Source organism: Gopherus flavomarginatus, chromosome 3 (genome assembly GCF_025201925.1).
Source record: "Gopherus flavomarginatus isolate rGopFla2 chromosome 3, rGopFla2.mat.asm, whole genome shotgun sequence".
Classification (NCBI taxonomy): domain Eukaryota; kingdom Metazoa; phylum Chordata; order Testudines; family Testudinidae; genus Gopherus; species Gopherus flavomarginatus.
In genome coordinates this window covers 93,248,954-93,271,699 of record NC_066619.1, presented here as the reverse complement: position 1 = coordinate 93,271,699, position 22,746 = coordinate 93,248,954, and the positions used below count along the sequence as shown (strand labels likewise).

The window sequence follows — 22,746 nt, the reverse complement described above, 5'->3', positions numbered from 1 at the left end:
TTAGGTCATAAGGAGTCTCTTTTTCATATATTTGTTTCAGCAGTCTATCAGGCAAATAGGTCAAACCCCTATAATAGAAACATTTTCACTGCATAGCAAGTATTCTTACTTTTTGAGCCAATGCAGTAAAAGGCATCTGAGCCAGAAATGGGACTAGACCTTTATTTTCTGAACAAGTTACCAGAAAGTAAGTAGTGTGGTAGATCTTCAACTTCGCTAAACCTGCATGGACAAAACTCCTCTCCCCCAAACAGGCTATCTTCATAGTTTGAAAACAGAGTAAAAAATGCCCTCCTCGACATATTTGAACAAAAGTATTTCTCCAAACTATGTCTGCTCTTTTGAAGAAGAAAGCCATGGGGGCAACTGCCATGTCCAGTTGTTTGCAAATATCTTCTGCTCTAAATTTAATGGAGATACCACACACTTGCTTACATGCCTAGCCAGGTCAAGTTGCAACAAGCACAAGGAATAGAGAGAACAACGGACTTTCAAAAGCCAAAGGAACTCTAGGGGTTGTGTACTGCTCAGCTGTTCCCCCAGACATAACCTTGGACGATGCTGTAGATTCATATGCTGAATACTCAGCCAATAATTCAATATAAAGGCATTGAGCTTCACTCAAAACAGCTCACTTCCCTATCTCTGCCCTAAGTAAAGCTGCCAGGGTGTAATTTGAGAGGCAGAGCCTGGGAGAAAAATATTATTTTCCAACAAGGTTTTTGTTTTGTGCACTTGATAGCACTTTGTGTAGTTCCACGTAGCCTGTGTTACTTGTAGTTGTGTGGATTTTTCACATAGCAACATCAGGAGAGAGAAATATTCTTTGAAAACAGGAAAATGTGTCTGCACAACTACAATAATTGGCAGCCGGGGGTTGGGCAGATGTAATACCTGAAACTATTTTTAACTAAGTTTTTTAAAGTTGAATAGCTTTCAGGTTGTGTCCCATTTTAAACATTTACCTAAAGAGCTATAACCCAAGCATTTCAGTAATCTATAAGTGCACATGAACCAGAAAGAGACTAATCTATTTTCACTTGCTCCAAATAAGTGAAATGCAAAGTAAATATATTTTTCCTCTATTTATATTGTTTGTTAAATTTCAGAGATTCCCTGGATTTTCATAATCAATAGTGTTAGAAAAATAATTTTCTTACTATGGTTTTTAACTCAAGTCCCTTTCTAAATATGCCCTGTAAAGGTAGTTACTATTACAAAATCTGGATTTTATCTTTTGACCCTTGAAATGTGAGAGCTGTGATAGATCTGTGTTTTAAGTAAACGTTCCTTCATCTTTTTTTCCTATTTTCTGGTTTATATAAAGATTAATAATTAAAATGTTTGTGTTTACAGGGAGGCTGTGTGGATTCAACAAACCAGAGCCTAGTTCTGCTCCTCATGACCCTTGGACAGCAGGATGTTTCCAAAGTCCTACTAGGACCTCTATCTCCGTACACGTAAGTTGTTCTCTTTAACTTCAATATCACATCTTGTTTAATTTGCAATTAATAAAATAACAGGTATTTTTGTGCAGAACATTTCGTTTGTGGCTATGAACAGACGTACTGATCATTTAATGATCAGCACATCATAAGTTACCTAGTGTTTATGTGTATACTCTGGAAGAAGACTTCCTTACTTCCCTATTTTCCCTCTGATTCCTAGGCAATTAAACTTTCAGAGGCCAGTTTGTTGTTGGTTCTTGGTCTTGGATTGTTTACACATCAATTACATTTTTGTTGCCTAGCATAAGCTGTCTTATTTTGCCTAATGACCTCTGTTGTAGTTGTGCACATAATGGAATGTATTCTGAATGGCTGACTAACACCAAGATTATATCCAGCTCATGGCATGAGTGTCAAAGAGAAACAGCTCAAGGGTGTATCTTGTTGAGACACTTGGGACCCTGGAGTCTTAGAACTGTTATGGATTGCATTTTATTTTTGCTTTAGCCTTTTTTCTAACAGTTTTTCAAGGTCTGTGGCAGTTACCAGTCTGAAGAGAGAGAAGTGCTGTGTTTGCCCCATTGTTGGTTGGGATACAGAAGGGCAAAAGGCATGCTGCTTTCCTGTTATCATAGCTGGCTGATGAACAATTGACTAGACCAAAGCAGTTACCAGAGACTGAATTGATCAAAGAGTACCCCTTTAAGGGAAAGGGGAGAGAGGTGCATGTGTGGGCATGATATCAAACAATTAGAACATGAACTGTCCTTTTTCGGTTATCATGGTACCGGTGCTGTATACGTGAAAGGTACAGTACTGTGATAACTGAAGAATGGTGGTGCCATCACATGAGAACTACAAACTGCATAACTGCTACCAAACCCTGATACCTCAGAAACCAACAGATCCACCAGAGTTGTGTGGAAGGGGGTTTGTATGGATTTTGAGGGAAGCAGTGGAGGATTATCTTTATGGAAGGGGTGAAGTAGACCATCACAAGGTGAGTATCTACTTAGTGTTCAGTAATATCACCCAACGTCAGTGATTAGACTATGCCGTTAAGAGTGTAATAATCTGATATTTTACAGTTTCAAACCACAAAGTTTGTAAAGCATTAATTTTTAAGTGGACTGATTTCAGCTACTTTAGTTGTTGACATTCTTGTAACGGTAGTGCAGGGTGGAGAGGTTTGGCAGTGGAGGAGGGTTACTATCAAGATCAGCATGTTTCATGTGAGATCATGTAAGGGTTGTTGGTTTTTTTTTCTGTCTGCAGCTTCTGTGCTGCTAACATTTAAGGGTTGAGAAATCTGTCTCCACAGCTGCTGAGCATAGATGCATGAGATATTTTAAAAAATAACAATGAGAAGCAAAACACTATTGAGTTCCACACCATAGGCTCTCACCCACCCACTCTTGTAATAGACCCCTAACCTCTGGCTCAGTTATTTAAGGGTTGTCACGATGGAAAATCCACCATCACCCTTGCTAAATTGTTCCAATGGTTAATTACTCTCACTGCTAAAGATGTACACCTTGTTTCCTGTCTGAGTTTGTTTAGGTTCTACTTCCAACCATTGGATTGTGTTATACCAGGGGTTGGCAACCTCTGGCATGTGGCTTGCAGCGGTAAGCACCCTGGCAGGCCGGGCCAGTTTGTTTACCTGCCGCATCTGCAAGTTTGGCCGATTGTGGCTCCCACTGGCTGCAGTTCGCCGCTCCAGCCAATTGGGGCTGCAGGAAATGGCGCGGGCCGAGGGATGTGCTGGCCACAGCTTCCTGCAGCCCCCATTGGTCTGGAGTGGCGAACTGCGGCCAGTGGGAGCCGTGATCGGCTGAACCTGCAGACGCAGCAGGTAAACAAACTGGCCCGGCCGCCAGGGTACTTACCCTGGCGAGCCATGTGCAAGAGGTTGCCAACCCCTATGTTACACTTTTCTGTTTCAACAAAAAGCCCATTATTAAACAGGTGTTCCCAATATACCTATAGACTGTAATCAAGTCACCCCTTAACTTTCTCTTTGTTAAGCTAAATAGATTGAGCTCCTTGAGCCTGTCATTATAAGACATGTTTTCTAATCCTTAAATCACTCTTGTGGCTCTTCTTTGAACCCTCTCCAATTTATCAGCATCCTTCTTGAATTGTGGGCATCAGAACTAGACACAGAATTAAATCAGCAGTCCCACCAGAGCTCGGTACAGAGGTAGAATAACCTCTCTATTCCTACTTGAGATTTCCCCATTTGTGTATCCTAGGATCTCATTAGCATGAGTGGCCATAGCATCACACTGAAAGCTCATGTTCAGCTGATTATCCACCATGACCCTCAATCTTTTTCAGTCATTCCTCCCCAGGATAGAGTTCCTCATCCTGTAAATATGGCCTACATCCTTTGTTCCCAGATGTATACCTCTACACATAGCCATATTAAAACGCATATTGTTTGCTTGTGCCCAGTTTACCAAGCAATCCAGATCTCTCTAAATCAATAACCTGTCCTCTTCATTATTTACCACTCTCCCAATATTTATCATCTTCAGACTTTAAGTGCAGATTTTGTTTTCATCCTGGTCATTGATAAAAACATTAAATAGCCTGGGTCCAAAACTTATCCCCGCTGGGAACAGAGTCTATCAAGGACAATTCCCTGTTTACAGTTACATTGTGAGACCTATCAGTTAGCCAGTTTTTAATCCATTTAATGCATGCTTTGTTAATTTTATAGTCTAGTTTTTTAATCAAAATGTCAGCTGAAACAATTTGACAAAATCAGCACAAATTCACAAAATGTTTCAGTCATGGGGGAAAAAAGCTTTGGCTATAAAATGTCACCCAGCTTTGTCAAACACTTCCTGAGATCATCTCGTTGTTTGGGATTTGGGATCATGTTTTAACCAGAACAGCCTCAAAAAATAAGAGGGTGTGTTTGTCTAGTGGCTCTATAATATGCACAAAGGATCATAAACTGTAATTGGCTGGCTGATGTCTGGGAAATGTGTATATATAGACATTTAAGTGTTGAGCAGACTCTTGTCATCATAGTTGTGTGGTTGGGGAGTAATTAAACCTGGAGTGAAAAGATCTGACAGCAAATTCTGTAATAGATCTGCCTTCTTGTGAAGGCAACTGTTAGATAGAAGCTATGTTTGTGCAATATACCAACATTTCGTATTGGTTAGGCCACTTTAGCTAGCTTTGGGACAGTGTGTCACTTGGAGTATAAGGATATGTCTACACTACAGCTGCTACAGTTGATGGAAGGGGTTTTTCTGTCCATGTAGTTAATCCATCTTCCCAAGAGGTGGTAGCTATGTTGACGGAAGAATTCTTCCATAGATGTAGCTGTGTCTACACCAAGGGTTAGGTCAACTTTGCTACAGTGCTCAGGGCATGGAATTTTTCACAGCTTGGAGCAACCTACAAGGTCGAGCTAACTTTTAAATGTAAAGTCGGCCTAACTTTTTCTGCTTGAAGTGTAAATCAATGTCAGTGAAATGACTTTTTTGTGGCAGCGATAATTTAGTGAACTACAGAACAAGCTGCTTTGCCCATAAAAAAAACTTTTAAGTGCATGTGCAATTGATGTATCTCACTTCATTTCAGTTTGCAGCCTTCTGGAAAAAGATGCTGCTTCTGTAAACACTTTTTGTTTTGTTCAAGGCAGTGGTTTTTGTTTGAAGTTTTGGGAGAAGTGGAATGCTGCACACCATGCTGCACTCTGCTTCCTGCTGCAGACTGACAAAGCTGCACCTGGAGGTGGCTTCCATATTTTAGGAACTGCAAGTTTGTGCGGACACCGGCAGGCTCTCCACCTCCCTCTTTTCCCTGATTTCCACCCCTCGTACTTACGTGACAAGACAGAGGAGGATTATTAAAGACTGTCCCAAAGGAAGACCACAGTTCTCTGCCATTTCCTGCCAAATTTTGTTTGCTTTCACTGCTCTCTGAGCTTTCTGTATGGAAGAATGGCCTGCTCTGCTCTGTCTCCTCCATTCTCCCACAGTGTGCTCCTTGTGCTGCCCCCATTTCTGGACCATCCCACTATTGGTGGAGTGCCTTGGGACTTTCTTAGGTCTTGTAGTGCTTCAGCAGTGATTTTGTCTCTCTCTTGCCTCCTGCATCCTCTGTGTCAGGAACTATTTCTTAAAATAGCATCAGGGGCACAGAACTGAAAAAGAATTTGTTCTCTAAAGTGTGATCAATATAGTATTAAAGCTCTTAGGACAGGCTACGTGCCAAAAGAAGACTCCGGAGTGGTGTGCATGTCCCTCTTTCCATAGGCTAAGCTTATCTGAGAGGAGAATCTTGGGAATGTAGCAGTTGTCCCAGTGAATTAAACCAGCAGTTCATCCACTTCGGTGTCTCTCTAAGTGTGGTTGGTACCAGCTCCAGAGGAGAGGGCAAGCGTCGCATAATGAACAATTATCCATTTTCCATTTTGTTGTCTTTCAGTTTCATTGACTATCCCCCAGGCACATCCCATTTACTTTCTTTATACTATTCATTATTTTTTCTGTCACATCCACTCCAGTTTGTCTCCTCTTCAGAGCTGCTTTGTTTAATCAGTTTTGTCTCTTTTCCATAGAGAAGTCTCTTCAGACCTGTAATCTTGAAAAAATACATTTTCAGGTGTAAACACTTTTTCCAAAAGAAGTCTGGAATCTGAATTCTTTTTTTTTTTTTTTAATACTATTAGATTCCAAAGATATTTTAGCAGTGGGGAGCTTATAAAACTGATCAGATATGTGCTTTTCAATCTGCTTACTGTATTCACACACACACACACACACACACACAAAACATTCTGAATTTCTTTAGCTACCCTCAAAAGTATTTTTCAGAAATTCCAGTAAAGTTCAGTACTTAACATTTTGGGGGGGCAGAATGGATAGGGAACTGGATTGGGAGACATGGGAACTGGATTCTATTCTGATTCTGCCACTGACCTGCTGTGTGATCAGGTTATGCTACCTCTATGTCTCAGTTTCCCCTCCTACTCTTTGTGTGGTCTATTTACATTATTAACTCTTCAGGACAAAGACTGTCTCTTTGTCTTTTTTTGCAGCACCAGGCTCAGTTGGAGCCTTCATCTTGGCGTTGCTATAATACAAATAAGATCTTTTTCAAACCCATACACCCATTTTCCTACCTCTGTACCAAGCAGCCAGAATGTGAGCGAGAGAAGCTTTCAAGCCACACAGAGCTCAAAAGCGTCTCTCTCTCACCTACAGAAGTTGGTCCAGTAAATGATATTACCTCACCCACCTTGTCTCTCTAAAATCCTGGGACAAACACAGCTTCAGCTACATTGCATATCTCATTGAATGTTAGTCTGTGCTCTACTTACTGGGGAAGACCGCTGTGTTAACTAAATGAGTAACTGATTTGTTGAAGATAGTTTAACACTTTTCTTTTTTTTTTAAAGAAAAAGAAAACTCTCTTGTCTTCTCTCCCTTTCAGAATTGAGTTTCTGCGACATTTGAGAAGCTTCTTCCAGATTATGTTCAAAATTGAAACCAAGCCATCTCATGAAGAGCTCCAGGGTGGAGAGAAAGTCTTAATGACGTGTGTTGGCATTGGATTTTCCAACCTTAGCAAGACAATCAAATGATAAAATATTAGCAGCTTTTACGAAAACGTGACATCAAAACAAGTACAGCAGAGATGTGGTTTAGCATCTTACATACAACATGGTTGAGCCTCTTCTCCTTCTTTTCCCCCCAGACTAATGTGGTGGTTGCTGTACGCAACTGTCTTTAAAAGTATTGACAGTTTTACATTTTTATGGAGGAGTTAAGGAAGGAGACCTTAACAAAGGTGACCAAAAAGAGAATTGCAGAGCAAATAATTTCTCAAAATATGTGTGTGTAGGGCGGCGGTAATTACAGAGCCCCATCTAAGAAATACCAACATTGAAATAAACTGAACTCAAACTAGAACAATAGTTGTTGTTTTTAAGTTGTATGTATACAGAATTTGTCAAAGGCCTCAATCCTGAGAACACTTATGCACATAAAGTTATGCATATGAGTAGTTGCATGGCCCTTCGTGGAACTATTTGCATTTATGAGGTCAAGTGTGTACATAAGTGTTTGCAGAATCAGGGTCTGAATCTTGAGTGGGCATTAGATAAGGACCACAAAGACAGTGGAAAGTCTCTTATTGATGTTATGGGCTTTGTTCAAGCTTAGTGAACTGCTGGGTGTGGGGATATAGAAGAAATATCTGCCATTTAACTTTTCTTAAAATTAGAATATGTAAAAGATGTTTACCTATACTGATGTAATTCAACTTTCTTGCTCCCGGAGGCAGGGGGAGGTCTTTTGACTAGGTATCTGGTTTGTAAATTGTTTTATTTCAGATCCTGTATTTTACTGTTAGAAAAATTGCTCAGGTTTGTTTGTTTTTACAGTATTCCAAACACTCAAAAACTGGACTGTTCTGATCATTTGGGAAAGGTAGCCACAGGGTTTTGGTGGATTAAATGTATCACATCTGGGTATTGTCTTGTGTGGATGCAATCTTTGTGAGTGAGGAGTTTGTTTGGGGTTCTTTTCTTAATGTCTGTTGGGTATCTTTCAAATTTCCAAAGGATGAAACATGCCACCGGGAAAGATCTTTTTTCACACAGCAGAGGTGAGTGGTAGATGCTGGTGCGCACATGTTAGAGTTTAATATTGTACTGCTCTTATACAAGGAAAAAGTATTAAGCACATAGCCACAGATTGTCATACTGAGGAAAACTACTTCAAACAATGAAGATGACTAATTTAAAATAAAACCATTTCAAACTGTGTCACTGGCTGTTACAGTGGTCATAATCCTTTATAAACTACATTGATGCAATATGCTTTGATTAATATAGTATTACGCCATTAGGAGATTGAGAATGCATCCTTAAACATTACCATTGTAAGAAATGCTTACACATGTTACCACTGTAACATGACAGGTACATGTTGGATCCATGTAGGAATTTGACAGAAGACTGTGTATATGTGCTGTAAATTATTGGAGGCAACAATACTCAGTATGTACTGTATTTGAAATTCTGTGTTTTTGTAGCAATCTGCCTACACATTTATTTAGAAAAATAAAATTGTGTTTTTTCTAAAATGAGGCTTTTTCCTCTTTTTTAATTTTGTTTTTCCCCAGACTAGCACTCTGAATTTTCAAAAGATAAACAGCTCCTCTAAACTGATACGAATGTGCTAATTGTCACTTCTAAAACTTCTGGGAAGAGCAAAATAGGGGTGACTTTTTTTCATCTGTTTTTTTTGTTAATACAATGTGTAGAAATTACTGTGAAAAGTGATAAAACTGGAATATTTTGTACCCTGTCGTACACATCAGTGAAGGGAGCTAAGATTTAGTTTATGCCGTGCATAGCATAGTTGATATTACTATAACTAAAAAGCATGTCATGCCTTCATTGATATTCAGGACACATATCATAAAATGCTGCAGCGTGTGTCACATGATGTAAATCATGTAACTCACCGTTTTATGGCTGGGCTGTGTAATTCATTATGTGGAATTGTGTCCTTACTCTTCAGAACTATGATGGGGCACTAGAGTGCTATGTAGTCTGTGCAAACTACGGTCAGCGTAGAAAATACAGCACCACTCCTATGTTGCAACAGATGGACTTTCTCTTACATGCTTTTAGCCCACATTTGCAGTCTAACCTGGTTGGTGAATACTGTTTCCAGTAATTGATGGGGGAATAAGATCTCGGATTGACTCTTAGCACCTGAATCTTTAATCGCAATCAAATCTTTCAGATAATGCTATTTAGAAGACTGTGTTCCTTCAGGTAAGAAAGAAACCCACTATGCTGTAAAGCCAGAAATGGGTGCCTGAAATTACGCTCAGAGCTCTTAAATGGAGTCCCAGAGATGGGGCTCAGTATTGGTTAAATTTTGACTGTGAGTTTCTGATGTGCAGCTCTGCAAACCCTTTCCATGTGTAGAGTCGTGTTTGTAAAGGGTGAGGTTGTGACGCTCTTAAGAGCTGCAGCTTAATTCTGCACATTAACATTTTTTCCCAAAAATCGTCACATTATCCTTGGTGTCTTGATAGTCTTCCGTCATAATATAGAGCAAATGCCCTAACTGCATATACGCAGAGCCTCTTTTTTGCAGCAGTCGACTTGCAACCGAGTGGTTGAAGCAGATCAGAGTATGAGGGGAACTCACCAGCACTGTCATGGGTGTTAACCCCATGTGGTGAAGTATCACCTATGTCCTAGTGTGTGATAGGCCAGAGTACAGGGAGTAGAATGGAATGAAGGCATTAATGTATGTGAAAGGAGTACATGTTCCCAAGCACTCTGTTGTGTATGTGATTGTGGAATATCCTTTCGGCTCCCATCCCACAGTCCTCTGTGGAGTTCCAGGAGGGGAACAAGACTGACAAGTGATTCTGTTTCCCGAGGATTCTGGCTGGGGGAGAGGGCGTCGGTGATGGGTCTCCCTGAAGCGGGGAGAGAATTGGAGGCAGAGCCCCTCTTTTCTCCCGGAGGGGAGGGGAGGGGAAAGCAACAAGGGGACAGATCTGTCCATTAAAAAAAAAGGAGAGTGATGGACTGCTTTGGACAACTGCTGCTTCAAGCCTTCCCATCAATAGGTAGAGCCTTTTAAAGGCCTCAGCCAGACTCCTTAGTCCTGCTTCCACTTCATATTCTCCTGCCTGATGAGTTGTCATTCATCAGCCACTGAAAACACAGGAGGAGGAGGAGGATTGAGCTTACTCGTGAAAGGAAGAGGAGGGGAACTCTTCGGTCTTCAGCAGAGGATGGAAAGTTACACTCCCACGTACTGAAGCCTCTGCCCAGTTCTAGTTTGCTGGGCAGAAGCCGAAGCACTGGCTCTTGGGAGGTTACTGGCAAAATATAAGTACAGGGTTAAGTTGCAGAGATAACATCAAGGAACAGGTTCCTTTGAAGTTCCATAATCAGTCATGTTGGGCTGATGCTGAAGCACAGACCTCACAACCTTTATCGTCTGCTCTGATGTCCAGGCACAGGCATCTGTGAAATGGCTGGCTCATCTGATGTACACAGGTGGCATAAATTTCTCTGAGGTTTTGCATCTCTATCATGCTGAGCTGATGTCAAAGCGTAGGCACGTAACACACACCATTATTTTATCTGGCAGCCACGTAGTGCCACAGAAAACTGTTGCTGCTAACCCTAGCACTCTCTCTCTACTCTGAGCATTGTTTCTAATGTTAAAACTACTGATGGGAAGTATCAGATGAGAACTTTAGTCACAATTAATCTTGGGCCACAAATCTCTCTCAAAAAATCAAGTTAGCTAGCAATAGTTTAATAACAGAAGTGGATATAATCAAATAAAATCCCTGTCAAAGTAACTAGGGTTCCCCCCATGTTTGTGCGTGTTGTGTGTTTTACACAACCACCAGGCAGTACAGATATTTTGGTTAATTAAGAGATGGCAAGTCTAATTCAAGGAACACTAGAATCCAGAACTCCAAAAGATTAGTCCCAGCCCTGCTACAGGCTTGCTATGTAGCTTTGGGCAAAAACATTATCTCCATCTGTAAAACCTAAATATCTGCCCATCTCATGGCTTTTGATTATTTGTATAACATCTTGAACAGCTATATAATGGTTACATATTATCCTGTTTGCCTCTGGGGAAGACACGCAATATTCTCATCTCAAGGTGCTGTGGGTTTGCCACTCCTCCCCCTAATGAAAATGGCATTCACAATGAGATATATTCCCCCTAGACTGTCACTTTTGAATATACTGAGAAACTTTCTAGTAGAGATGGCCGTGAAATTACTTGGAATTACTGTGGAGGGAGGTGGGGGGTTGTGACAATGAGTACATTGCTCATTTTGCTTAATATAGGTAAAGAATGGGAAGTGCTTGGTTTCATTGTGAATAAAAAGCTTTCAAAATTGATGCTGAAAAATTCATAGAAGAATTATACTTATTCAAACATCATAAGTCTGGCTTCTGATAATTTCTGTTTGTCATCATGATTAATCTTTCCTACTTATGCAAACCGTTACAAGACCCTGTCTTCTTTAATGTTAGTGAGTTTGTTGCTTCTAACCTGATCAGCCTCCCTGAAAATATTAGAGAACACGATCATACATTGTTTATATCTCTTTTGTAAGTATAGTGTGCCCAATGCTCTTGTGCCCCAGTGTAGCCTATAGGACTAACCTGCTTGTGTGTGTATATATATAGATAGATAGATATAGATATCTTTTATTTGATGTTTTGTATTAGGTTTATAGATTTGTATTAAAATAAGTTTGGCTGTAATGCAAGAGACCTACAGGCCATATCCTGTATGTTAAGCTAAGGCCAAGTTAGCATATCTAGATTAAGACCTTTTACTCAGAAAGCAAAGTTGACCTATATCTCGTTACCTGAATAGATGAGTACCCACACCTATGTCTATGACTTTTTATTTAGACTGATAGACAATGACGAATGGCATAGGGGGGTTTCCCACAGACTTAACAAGTACACCACAAGAGACTGATGTACGTACATACCTGTCATCAATACGCACATACATACTAGCCTATGGTGTAAGTGTACCCTAACATCTCTGTGGGTGAGCAATGAAATTCGGGCATAAGAAAAAGGAGGTCCGGTATTTGCCCTATAAAAGAGGTAACCACCTCAGTAGATTATCTCCATCTCTCCATTATCTCCAGTTTCTCCATTTTCTTACTAGCTTTAGATCTCCATTTCTCTTTATCTCCATTTCTCACTTACTTCTTCCACTCTATCTAGCTACAGTGACTGTTACTGTAGGCTAAACTTGTTCTTAAACTTTAAGTTTCAAGGGAACTAGGCTAAGCTTGGTTTCCCTGTTTTATTCTTTATTAGGTTTTGATTTAAGTTTAAGATAGTCAAGTAAACCCTAGTCAGCTTTAAGCATTTTCTAAGCACTGCATCCCTCCCTCAAGAATTGAGAAACCTGAACTGCAAGGCAGGTCCTGTCTCTCTTACCACCAGGTTATCAAGGAAGGGTGTGAGTATATTAACCAAAGCTCTGTTGCATATAATACTATATTCTCATAGTATCTTATGAATAGCAGTAATGCAATTGTAACTTTGTAACTCTATATCTGTCTCAGTGTGAGCTTCCTGTCATACCCCCGAAGGTCCTTTATCAATTCTGATTCAGGACAAGAACTTTTATCTTCTGATCAAACAGATTGGCGAGCCTAAACCCATACTAATTGTTATTAATTATTAATAATATTCTTAAATAAAAGAATTACATTAATAAACTAAATTCCCGTATTATCCAAATTAATATTAGCAGCACACCCTAAATCAGGCTACAGGCTGGTGAGCCAGGCAGGAGTCTTGAGGAGTATGTGACAGGAATTTTCAGGGATTCCAGGCATCCTTAGACCCCTGAAAATCTCACCTGAGGCATAAGTAAAGAGTTAGAGTTACAGGGAGTTAGAGAGCAAGATGTGTGTGTCTTGCTAACTCACTCTTGAGAGCACAGGAACCTGATTTCCTGTGGCTGCAGCTTGGCAGCAAGCCCAGTATTTCCATTTTGTATTATGGTTTAACTTAAAGTTTTGACTTTATAAGTTTTGAATTTAATCTTGCAAGATAAAGTAATAGTGATGTTATTTAATGTGTTACGCGCGTTTAAGGGGCTTTGTTGGAGGTTGAAGTTGTAACAAATGGTACCAATAAGATATAAGCAGTAGCATCGGGCCCGATGACCCACACTGAGTGGTGGCAGGGGAGTTGATAAATCTATGTATTAATTGTCACCAAGAGGCCGCAATAACTCAGAACTTGTATAGTTCTTCAGTCCCCACAACTCTCCCGGGCTGCACCTCTGATCCGTCTGCCTCTGTATCCCCAGCTGTTTGGCAGGTCCTGACAGAGGGAAAAGACCTCTCTCTCGATCAGCAATGAGCCATCGAGGGAAGACAGGGGAACGCACCCCCACCCCTCTATCATTTACTGGGGACTTATTGAACTAGGTAGAAAACCAGTTTGGGGTATTATTTCCTGTTGTTTCTGTGAAAGGACGCCTTCAGTTACAGAGTAAAGCAACAGAGTATTCATTATAGTTTATTACATAAGCTAGTGAAGTGTTAGAATTCAAATGAGTTCTATGTTATGTGTTAAGGTGAGTGGAGTAAGGGCAAGAGTAGAGTCTGTTGAAGTTGCCCACAGTCTGGCTTTAGAAAACCTTGCCAGAAAATACATTCAGGAACATGGAGGAGGTTTAGAACAGCTAAAGAATAGCAAGATAATATCTAAGCATTGTAACCCAAGGGGTTTTATGAGTAATGTATTTGATGTAGAAATGAAGCAGAAAAAAGAGGCTAAACTGGTAAAGAAAATAACTGTTAAACATCTGCTCGTAGCTTATAGTTTGCTGGGAAATAAATTAAATAAATTCAGAGTTACTCAGAAAGCCCAGCAAACTTTGGATGCCAGCTTAAAATCGTTGGACAGCTATAAATCAGACTGTGATCGGCTGTTGGAAAGAATTAGAGAGTTGAATAGTTAAAAAAATGTGTTAGAGGAGGATAAAAAAAATTGGTTCCCATCCCTATTGGCATGGTGGAACCGACAGAGAGAAAAAAATCTGCAGGGCCAATTACTAGAAGTAGGGTGAGAGAGTTAGCTCAGGCTGATACGGTACCTTTAGGAGCAGAGTTGAAGACTGAGTCTGAGGAGCCACAGGGAGAGTCAAAAGAGGAAGTTAGAAGTGCAGAAGCTACCAGCAGTCTGCAAATAGGAAAGGAAGTCTCAGGGTGGCACCACAGGAGGCGGAGCTGATTGTCATTATAGAGGAAGCACCTAGTAAAGGATGAGGTGAGCAGAACAAAGGAGGAGGAAATATCATCTCCTTTGTTAGTGTCCGCCCCAATAGTAAAAACAGAGTGCCTTAGACAAAACAAAACCTGTAATTATTCAGGGACTAGAAGATGCAGTGACACAAGTAACTAGTGCCTGTGATGTAGTCATCTCTAAATTATAACAGAGATTATGACATTGGCACCATATAGATCAGGAAATCCAGCCCTTTGGGTGGACATTTATTAACATTTGGGCAATCATCCACATTGCCTACGTCCCTAGAATTTCCTGAACCCTCTACACCCCCAGGGTATTTCTGTTGCAATACTTCAGGAACCATGAGCTAATCCCACTGTGAGGATTGAGGAACCCTGAGGGTTAGTCCAAGGTGTTCCTAAATTCCCTAGGTACCATCATTGGAAAAATAACCTTACACGTAGTAACCCTGGACCTTCGAGTGGTCGTGGCCCTCAACAGGGTTATGTGTTTGAATCCCATATAGGAGCCCGGGACCGTGTTCTTTTCTTTTCAGATGCCGCACAAAACAATTCATGCCTGCAGAGACCCAAGACAAAGATGAGAACTCAGTTGTAATGATGTTTAAGCAGGTGCTTAAGGCTCAATGATGGAATACCCAGAAACTCGGAGCTCATATAAATGAGCTAATATTAGAAGGCTGAGGCCAAGCACCCTCAAATCATCTGGTGGCCTCAGTTAACTCATTTCCTTCTCTCTGGTGGACAGCCTCCGGAGAGACAGAAGGAGAACCCATAGTTATTTGTCTGTATACTCTACAAATTACTCGGCATGACACCAACTGGCCCCAAGTGTAGTCATAGTCCCTTTAGGCAGGGACGCAAGAGGGAGACCCTCAGTATCTGCAGTGGTAGGGGGCAACCACAGAAATTTTATTATAGATAGTGGGACAGCAATTAGTATTATCCATGTTAAGGATCCTAGATCCTCAAAAACACTTGCAACTTTTGCAAGTAATCAGGTTGTTACCATACTTCCTATACCCATTAAAGTACAGATAAGTCAGCTAAAAAGATGTTCATACCTTTGTATTAATAAAATTAGTAAACACACACATAGTTTTTTTATATATATATATATATATATATATATATATATATATATATATAAAAAACTATCAAGTCTTTATTGACATAGGGAGTACTACGTAGATGTACTTTCACTGCCAATTCCCCTATTTGGCCCGTGAAAAAAAAACAGAATGGTTCTTGACATCTCAAAATTAAATTATAGACGCCTGAATCAGGTAACACCCATTTGTGCCCCTACGGTGGCCAAGATGCCAAATCTAGTCAAGGTCTTTAATCCAGAGGCTGTGTGGTTTACTGTCCCTGACATCAGTAAACAGCTTTTGGACATTATCATTGGCACACATTTTACAATACCATTTTATATTTAGTTTCCAGGGAATCCAATATTCCTTGACACATTTACCCCAGGGGTATAAAATTCTCCAGCTTTATTCCATGTGCAAATGAGGCAGGTATTGTTGCAATTTTCCAAACCAATTGTTCTATTCCAATATGTTAATGACCTGTGTTTAATAACAGACCAAAAAGGAGCATCTAGAAAGGCTTAATGAGCTCCTACAGATCCTTAAGGAAGCAGGGCTAAAGTGCAATCCGGCCAAGGCACAGCTAATGGCCAACCGTGTCTCTTTCTGGGGTCTCAACCTGACAAAATGGAGTAGAACCCCAGCGCAACTGAAAGTAGATGCAATCTAAACATTGCCTTTACCAAAGGACCCTTTAAAATCCTTTTGGGATTTAATTGGGTACCACAGGGATTTCATTTTCAATTTTGCTTCCATTGCAGGTCCCTTGTACCAGCTATTTAAAAAAGAAATAAAATGAAAAAAGAAGAAAAGTGTCTGATGGAAATGGACTGAGCAACACACGAAAGCAGTATCACAGCCAAAACAGGCCATTGTCGAGGCTCCGGTGTTGATCACTCCAAATCCTGAGATACCCTCTCATCTGGAGGTAGCAGTCAGTGTGTTAATGCATTAGCAACTGTGGCTTCACAAGAAAGGCATGGGAAAATCAAACCTGTGGCCTACGCCTCATGTTTAATGTCACCAATTGAACTTAAGTATGACAATTGTGAAATAGACCATACAATACTTTCATTTTCTAATTGGCCTCAGCCCGATCATATTACACTCATCGCACAATCCCCTTCAGTTCTTACTGCCCAATAGGGTAAAAGATGGGCACATCTCAAATGCACGCCTAGCCCACTGAACATTATTGCTGCAAGAAAAAATATATTGGAGTAAAACCTATTAGGACGCCATCTTTGTTACCAACTGCCTTGCTATATTAAGGGGAGCCCCATGTGTGTCCCAATCTTGATCAACTGGATCTAAAGGGGGAGGAAAAACAAAAGCTTTTCCAACCATTGATCCAGGAAACAGATTCTGGTAATAGGTATCATTTCTTTATTAACGGTTCTAGTTATTACTATTAAGGTAAGCCTCATACTGAATTTAAAGAAATGTAAAAATCAAATGAAAACATAGTAAAAGTAATCCTAAAGCTTTCCAAAACAGAAAGAAAAGGATCGCTAACAATAGATCCTTTGTACAAAAATATATGCACCATTAAAATCTCAGGTGTATTAAGGTCCTTGGATGGCTTTGCAGATTGACTTTGTAGGTCCTTTGCCAAGGACTCAAAGAGGTAACCAATACCTATTAGTGGTTATCAATCCCTTTTTCAAAGTGGGTAGAAGCATTTCCAATACTGCAAAAGCCACCACCAAGGTCCTAGTAGAGCAAGTCTTCTCGCAATGGGGGATCCCTGCAAAGAAATCGAACTAGGGATCACTTTCACTTGACAGTTCTTTAAAGATTGTCTTAAAATTAATGGAAGTCCTGCAGAGACTACACATCCCATACAGACTATAGTCATCTGGGATGGTGGAGCAAACCAATCACACTCTAAAAGTGATGTTGAGGAAACTGGTTAAGGCCAATGAACGTAGCTAGAACACTCTCATTCCTCTAATTTTAATGGCATTGAGAGCAATATTGGCTGCATCTACTAATAAAACACTCTTTAAAGTGATGACAGGCCAAACAATGTAATTGCCAGAACATTTAATTTGGCACACCAGTGGCACTCAATTAGAGGGAATAAAAATAGATACCTACCTGCAAAATCTGCAAAAACATTTAAATCAAATGCACTTGCAGGTAGCAGCCAAATTGGGAAAATCCAAACAGAAGGCAAAGACTTACTTTGACAAAAACCAAAGAGAGAATACTTGGAAGGTTAAAAACCACGTAATGTTGTTATTTATGTTATTGTATAGATCACCAAAACATGGGCTGTGTAACGAATGAATTGGACCCTTCTGAATCATTGATAAACTCAGTTTAGCAGTGCATAAGATTAAAATAACAGGAGGCAAGTATAATAGAAACAAAATCTATCGTATTAATCAGTTAAAGTTGTATAGATCATCCAGGTCACAGGCGCAACTTCCTCCTCAGAACTTATGTGAACAGCATCCAACTGAATCACGACAACTGGAGCACAGCAATTTGCAACCATAAAATGGACATTGATATTTCTGATTTGCTACACCCCTATCGTTGCTCTAAGGGTAAGACTAAGACTGAGCCAAAAATCACAAATTTGCGACTAAACTTTACAACCCCAGAAAACCAGATGACACAGTTGCACCCAATTGCCTGAGCATATGAAACAGAATATATCAACACAAAAGAAACAAACTATTATATTCAACTTAGAATTGATCCACAAAAAGAACAATTTACTGTTTATAATATGTATAACATAATCCAACTGTTTAATGAGACCCAGCGTAAAAGTTATCCAGCTGATTAATTTAAACAATGGTCAGCACAGGGATCAACATTAAGGTAAATTATATGCTCTGCGTATGAGGAATACGTGTAAATGCAATCACTAATACATTACAGTCCTTAAAATTGGGAAAAAGTTCCTAACTTGTTCCTAACTAAAAATGAGCAACTATGCAGTTGGTACTGTCCTTAGTGTTTTCAAAAGCTGGAAAAGGAACAATCCACATGTTTGGATTCATGCCAGCATTTGTCAGTGGGTGCTAAGAGAAAGATAGGATCTGTGACATCTGACCCCAACCGAGACAGTGGTTTTCTTTCTAAAAATTGTATATGGCACAAGCCTTGTATATCTCATGTACGGTCTCATTACCAATATTTGACCCAGACAAGGATGTGCACAGGCAATTGGTTGCTGTTCATGCTATAGGTCACCTTGAAGACGACATCTATAGAACACATTAATATACCTCCCCTGGTGGTTTATCATATTCCAACTCAGACTTGAAAAGTGCCGCAGATGTTGGTCTAATAAGAGCCTCAGTACGTCTGTAGGTGTAACGTGTTTGAAACAAACACTGTTCTGTGTGGATTACTAGGAGAGAGAGTACAGAATTCATCATCATCATGCCTAATGAGGCTGACCAAGTGGAAGACTCCAATGGAGAGGTTGACCTATGCTGGAAATAACCAATTTTACATGGTTACCAACCAAAAAAGGTATCCGTATGGTCCCTTGGAGTGTCCTGTCACAGAGCCAAATTTTTGTTTTATTCAAGAGGGAATTAAGTTATTTCACCTATTCCCACTTTTGAAAACATTACTGTTCAGTCTGACGCAGCCTATCATCTTTATAAAAATGGTGTTAAGACTGTTCCCATAAATACTTAACTACCCACATCCTACCTGTGTGATGGGGTTCATTGGTGCAAACCACCCCGTCAAAGGGGGGCGTGTAGCCTATAGGACTAACCTGCTTGTGTGTATATAGATATCTTTTATTTGATGTATTAGGTTTATAGATTTATATTAAAATAAGTTTGGCTGTAATGCAAGAGACCTACAGGCCATATCCTGTATGTTAAGCTAAGGCCAAGTTAGCATATCTAGATTAAGACCTTTTACTCAGAAAGCAAAGCTGACCTATATCTTGTTACCTGAATAGATGAGTACCCACGCCTATGTCTATGACCTTTTATTTAGACTGATAGACAATGACGAATGGCATAGGGGGGTTTCCCACAGACTTAACAAGTACACCACAAGAGACTGATGTACGTACATACCTGTCATCAATACGCACATACATACTAGCCTATGGTGTAAGTGTACCCTAACATCTCTGTGGGTGAGCAATGAAATTCGGGCATAAGAAAAAGGAGGTCCGGTATTTGCCCTATAAAAGAGGTAACCACCTCAGTAGATTATCTCCATCTCTCCATTATCTCCAGTTTCTCCATTTTCTTACTAGCTTTAGATCTCCATTTCTCTTTAACTTCATTTCTCACTTACTTCTTCCACTCTATCTAGCTACAATGACTGTTACTATTTGTAGGCTAAACTTAAAGTTTAAAGTTTCAAGGGAACTAGGCTAAGCTTGGTTCCCCTGTTTTATTCATTGTTTATTAGGTTTTGATTTAAGTTTAAGATAGTCAAGTAAACCCTAGTCAGCTTTAACAGCTTTTAGCATTTTCTAAGCACTGCATCCCTCCCTCAAGAATTGAGAAACCTGAACTGCAAGGCAGGTCCTGTCTCTCTTACCACTAGGTTATCCAAGGAAGGGTAGGAGTATACTAACCAAAGCTCTGTTGCATATAATACTATATTCTCATATGTATCTTATGAATAGCAGTAATGCAATTGTAACTTTGTAACTCTATATCTGTCTCAGTGTGAGCTTCCTGTCATACCCCCGAAGGTCCTTTATTAATTCTGTGAAGCCTGATTCAGGACAAGAACTTTTATCTTCTGATCAAACAGATTGGCGAGCCTAAACCCATACTAATTATTGTTATTAATATTATTCTTAAAATAAAGTTACATTAATAAACTAAATTCCCATATTATCCAAATTAATATTATCAGCACACCCTAAATCAGTCTACATCAGTTTTTCAGTTCATTGAATCAAAGCACTGAGATTCCACCATGAAGTATTTAACTGATTCTCTGCCTTGTGTGGGTAGGCACAGATAATGGACTCAAGGTCTGGTCATGCACCACTGAAATCAATGGAGCTTCCACATGGACTTCAGCGGGGACAGGATCAGACCCTAAACTCCCCAAATCCTGTCCCCAATACACATTGGATTTGGTGTCAAGCCTGCGTGGCTTGTCTGGAGCAGCTCTTACTTTATTCCAAAGTCCTGGGTGGGAATCAGAACCTTTTTTTTTTGGGGGGGGGGGCGGCGCAGATATTCTCTGTACATTCCACTCCTTGCTGCTGTATGTATCCTCTTTGACAGGATTAGCATCTAGTTAGCCAGGTACTGATAAGTTATACCTAGATATTTTTTTTAATGTCTGTATCATCTTTATCTCTCCTGGACTTCATATGTTCACCTATGTCACATGGTGGGATGGCCCTATAAGGGAGTTGAGGGTAGCCCCACCTGGGACTCGGGTGAGGGGTTTGAGGCCAAGAATCAGGTGATAGCTGTAGTTCTGTAGTTCACCTGGTCCATGCATAAAAGGCCAACCAGCTGCTCAGTTAGAGACAGACTTATAGGGAGTAGCTAGCCTGTTGTAGAAGACTAATGTGCTAAAATGGTCTGAGTCTTTCTTGGGCAGATGAATCCTGTAAGTAGCGATGAGAAAGTGCATTTCCACCAGTAGGCCCCTCACTTGTGGAGTCTCACAAGGATCAGTTCTCTCTGGTTCTTTTTAAAATGTCCACACACAGCCACTAGGTGACTTGGGCAGACAACCCAGACTCAAGTGCCAGCAATATGCAGGTAACACACAGCTCTGCCAATCCTTCACAACATACAACCACACTACTACCATTAGGTAGTGTGGCCTCGTGGACTGAGCACTGGGCTGGGATTCAGGACTCCTGGATTTTATTCTTGATTCTGCCGCAGGAGTGCTGGGTGACTTTGCACAAGTCACTTGCCCTCTCTGTTCTTCAGGTTCCTTATCTGGAAAATAGGGATAATCATACTGCCTCCTTTGTAAAGTGCTTTTGAGATTTACTGAAGAAAACCACTATATAAGAGTATTATTTATTACTTCTATCACTCCTAGATGGCCCAGTGCTTGGATGAGATCAGACCATGGATGAACACTTGGCTGAAGCAGAACCTGAGCAAGGCAGAGGTGATGCTGGTGGGCAGAGGAAAGAATTTGCAGCTACAATGCAGTCTCCATTGGTTGGAGGCACACACCCAGAATTGGTCAATTTAGTCCAAATCTAGGTTCCTCACTGGTGCCTGGATGCTAAGGTCTCACATAGCAACTGCAAGTAACTTCTACCATCTCTGCTTAGCTATGTTGGCTTGGCAGATGATGATCTAGCTTCCTCTATTCACAACTTGATCCCCTCTTAGCTGGATTATACCAGTGTGATATATCTAGGCATGAAGCCTTCAGTTCTTAGGAAACTAGTACACTGTGCTGCAGCATGTCTCCTCAGCAACACAGGCTACTGTAAGCACATCAAACCTGTCCTTTATACTGGCTTCCAATAGGATATCAAATCAAGTTCAAAATCTTGCTCTCCAGTTGGGGCTCATCACGATACCTAAAAGAGTACCTACAACTCCAGGTTGTGGGAGGCAGGGGGAGGAGTTTGTTTCAGAGTTTGAACTGGAGCAATTAATATTTTTGAAAAATTATTATTTTCAAAATTCAGTTTTGTTTTCCCCTCAAGTCCCCTCACTCCCCCTGCTTTATGCCACTGAGTATTGACTGCAAAACAAAGAACAGTGCCCTGCGTTCTTTTGTTTTATTTCTTTTACTTTTTCTTTTCCCTACTCTGGAACAGAAAATTATTCCAAGGCGCTCATGAAAAAAATTAATATTTAAAAAGTGAGTGCAGCAGGCCCCCTATATCTCTGTCTCCATACCCAGCTACTCCTGTGAATTACACACCCAAATTATGGGTGGCATGTATTTTTTGGAAACTTGGGTTTTAATCTCTTCTAACTTGCAATTACTAGACTGTAAGTAAGGTGGACTAATTTACCGTATGTTTTTCATTTACTTTAGTAAAAGAAGAACAATGTGCAGTTTATACAAAAATTTTAATAATGCAAATCAATTGCAGGAAAGTAAATGTCCTTCTTTGAAGTGGATTCTTTGATAAGATACCATCCATTTATACTGCAGTGTGATGAGGCAGGGAGGAGGGGAGCCACACCGCCTCGCTACGCATTGTCTGAGGGCCTCTTCCCTCGAGGTTGAGTGGTCAACAGTTCGGGCAGCTCGGACCCTGTAGACAGGGCCGAGCAGTGGCACAGTCAAAGGGGGCCCAGCCCTTGGTTCGGGCAGGGCACCAAACCCACAGGTACACTAGCTCAGACTCTTGTGACTCAGGGCCAAGCAGTTATCAGTTCAGGCAGCTCGGGCCCTGTAGGCAGGACCGAGCAGTGGCACAG

The 22,746-nt window shown here is 40.5% G+C and overlaps 1 protein-coding gene and 1 long non-coding RNA gene across 2 annotated transcripts in view; both read left to right on the top strand.

The window, feature by feature from the left end:
- RCL1 (RNA terminal phosphate cyclase like 1) overlaps positions 1-8,564 on the top strand; it is a 52,188-nt gene extending 43,624 nt beyond the window's left edge. Inside the window, exons 8-9 of the mRNA XM_050944299.1 lie at positions 1,357-1,460; positions 6,909-8,564. Of these exons, the coding sequence (XP_050800256.1) occupies positions 1,357-1,460; positions 6,909-7,059 (255 nt within the window). The 3' untranslated portion in view covers positions 7,060-8,564. The remainder of the gene's footprint in view (positions 1-1,356; positions 1,461-6,908) is intronic.
- Positions 8,565-11,797: 3,233 nt separating this feature from the next.
- Positions 11,798-22,318, top strand: LOC127046803 (uncharacterized). Its single transcript, XR_007773206.1, has 3 exons — positions 11,798-12,470; positions 17,791-17,928; positions 21,395-22,318. It is a non-coding gene; the product is annotated as an uncharacterized LOC127046803 (long non-coding RNA).
- Positions 22,319-22,746: the final 428 nt, after the last annotated feature.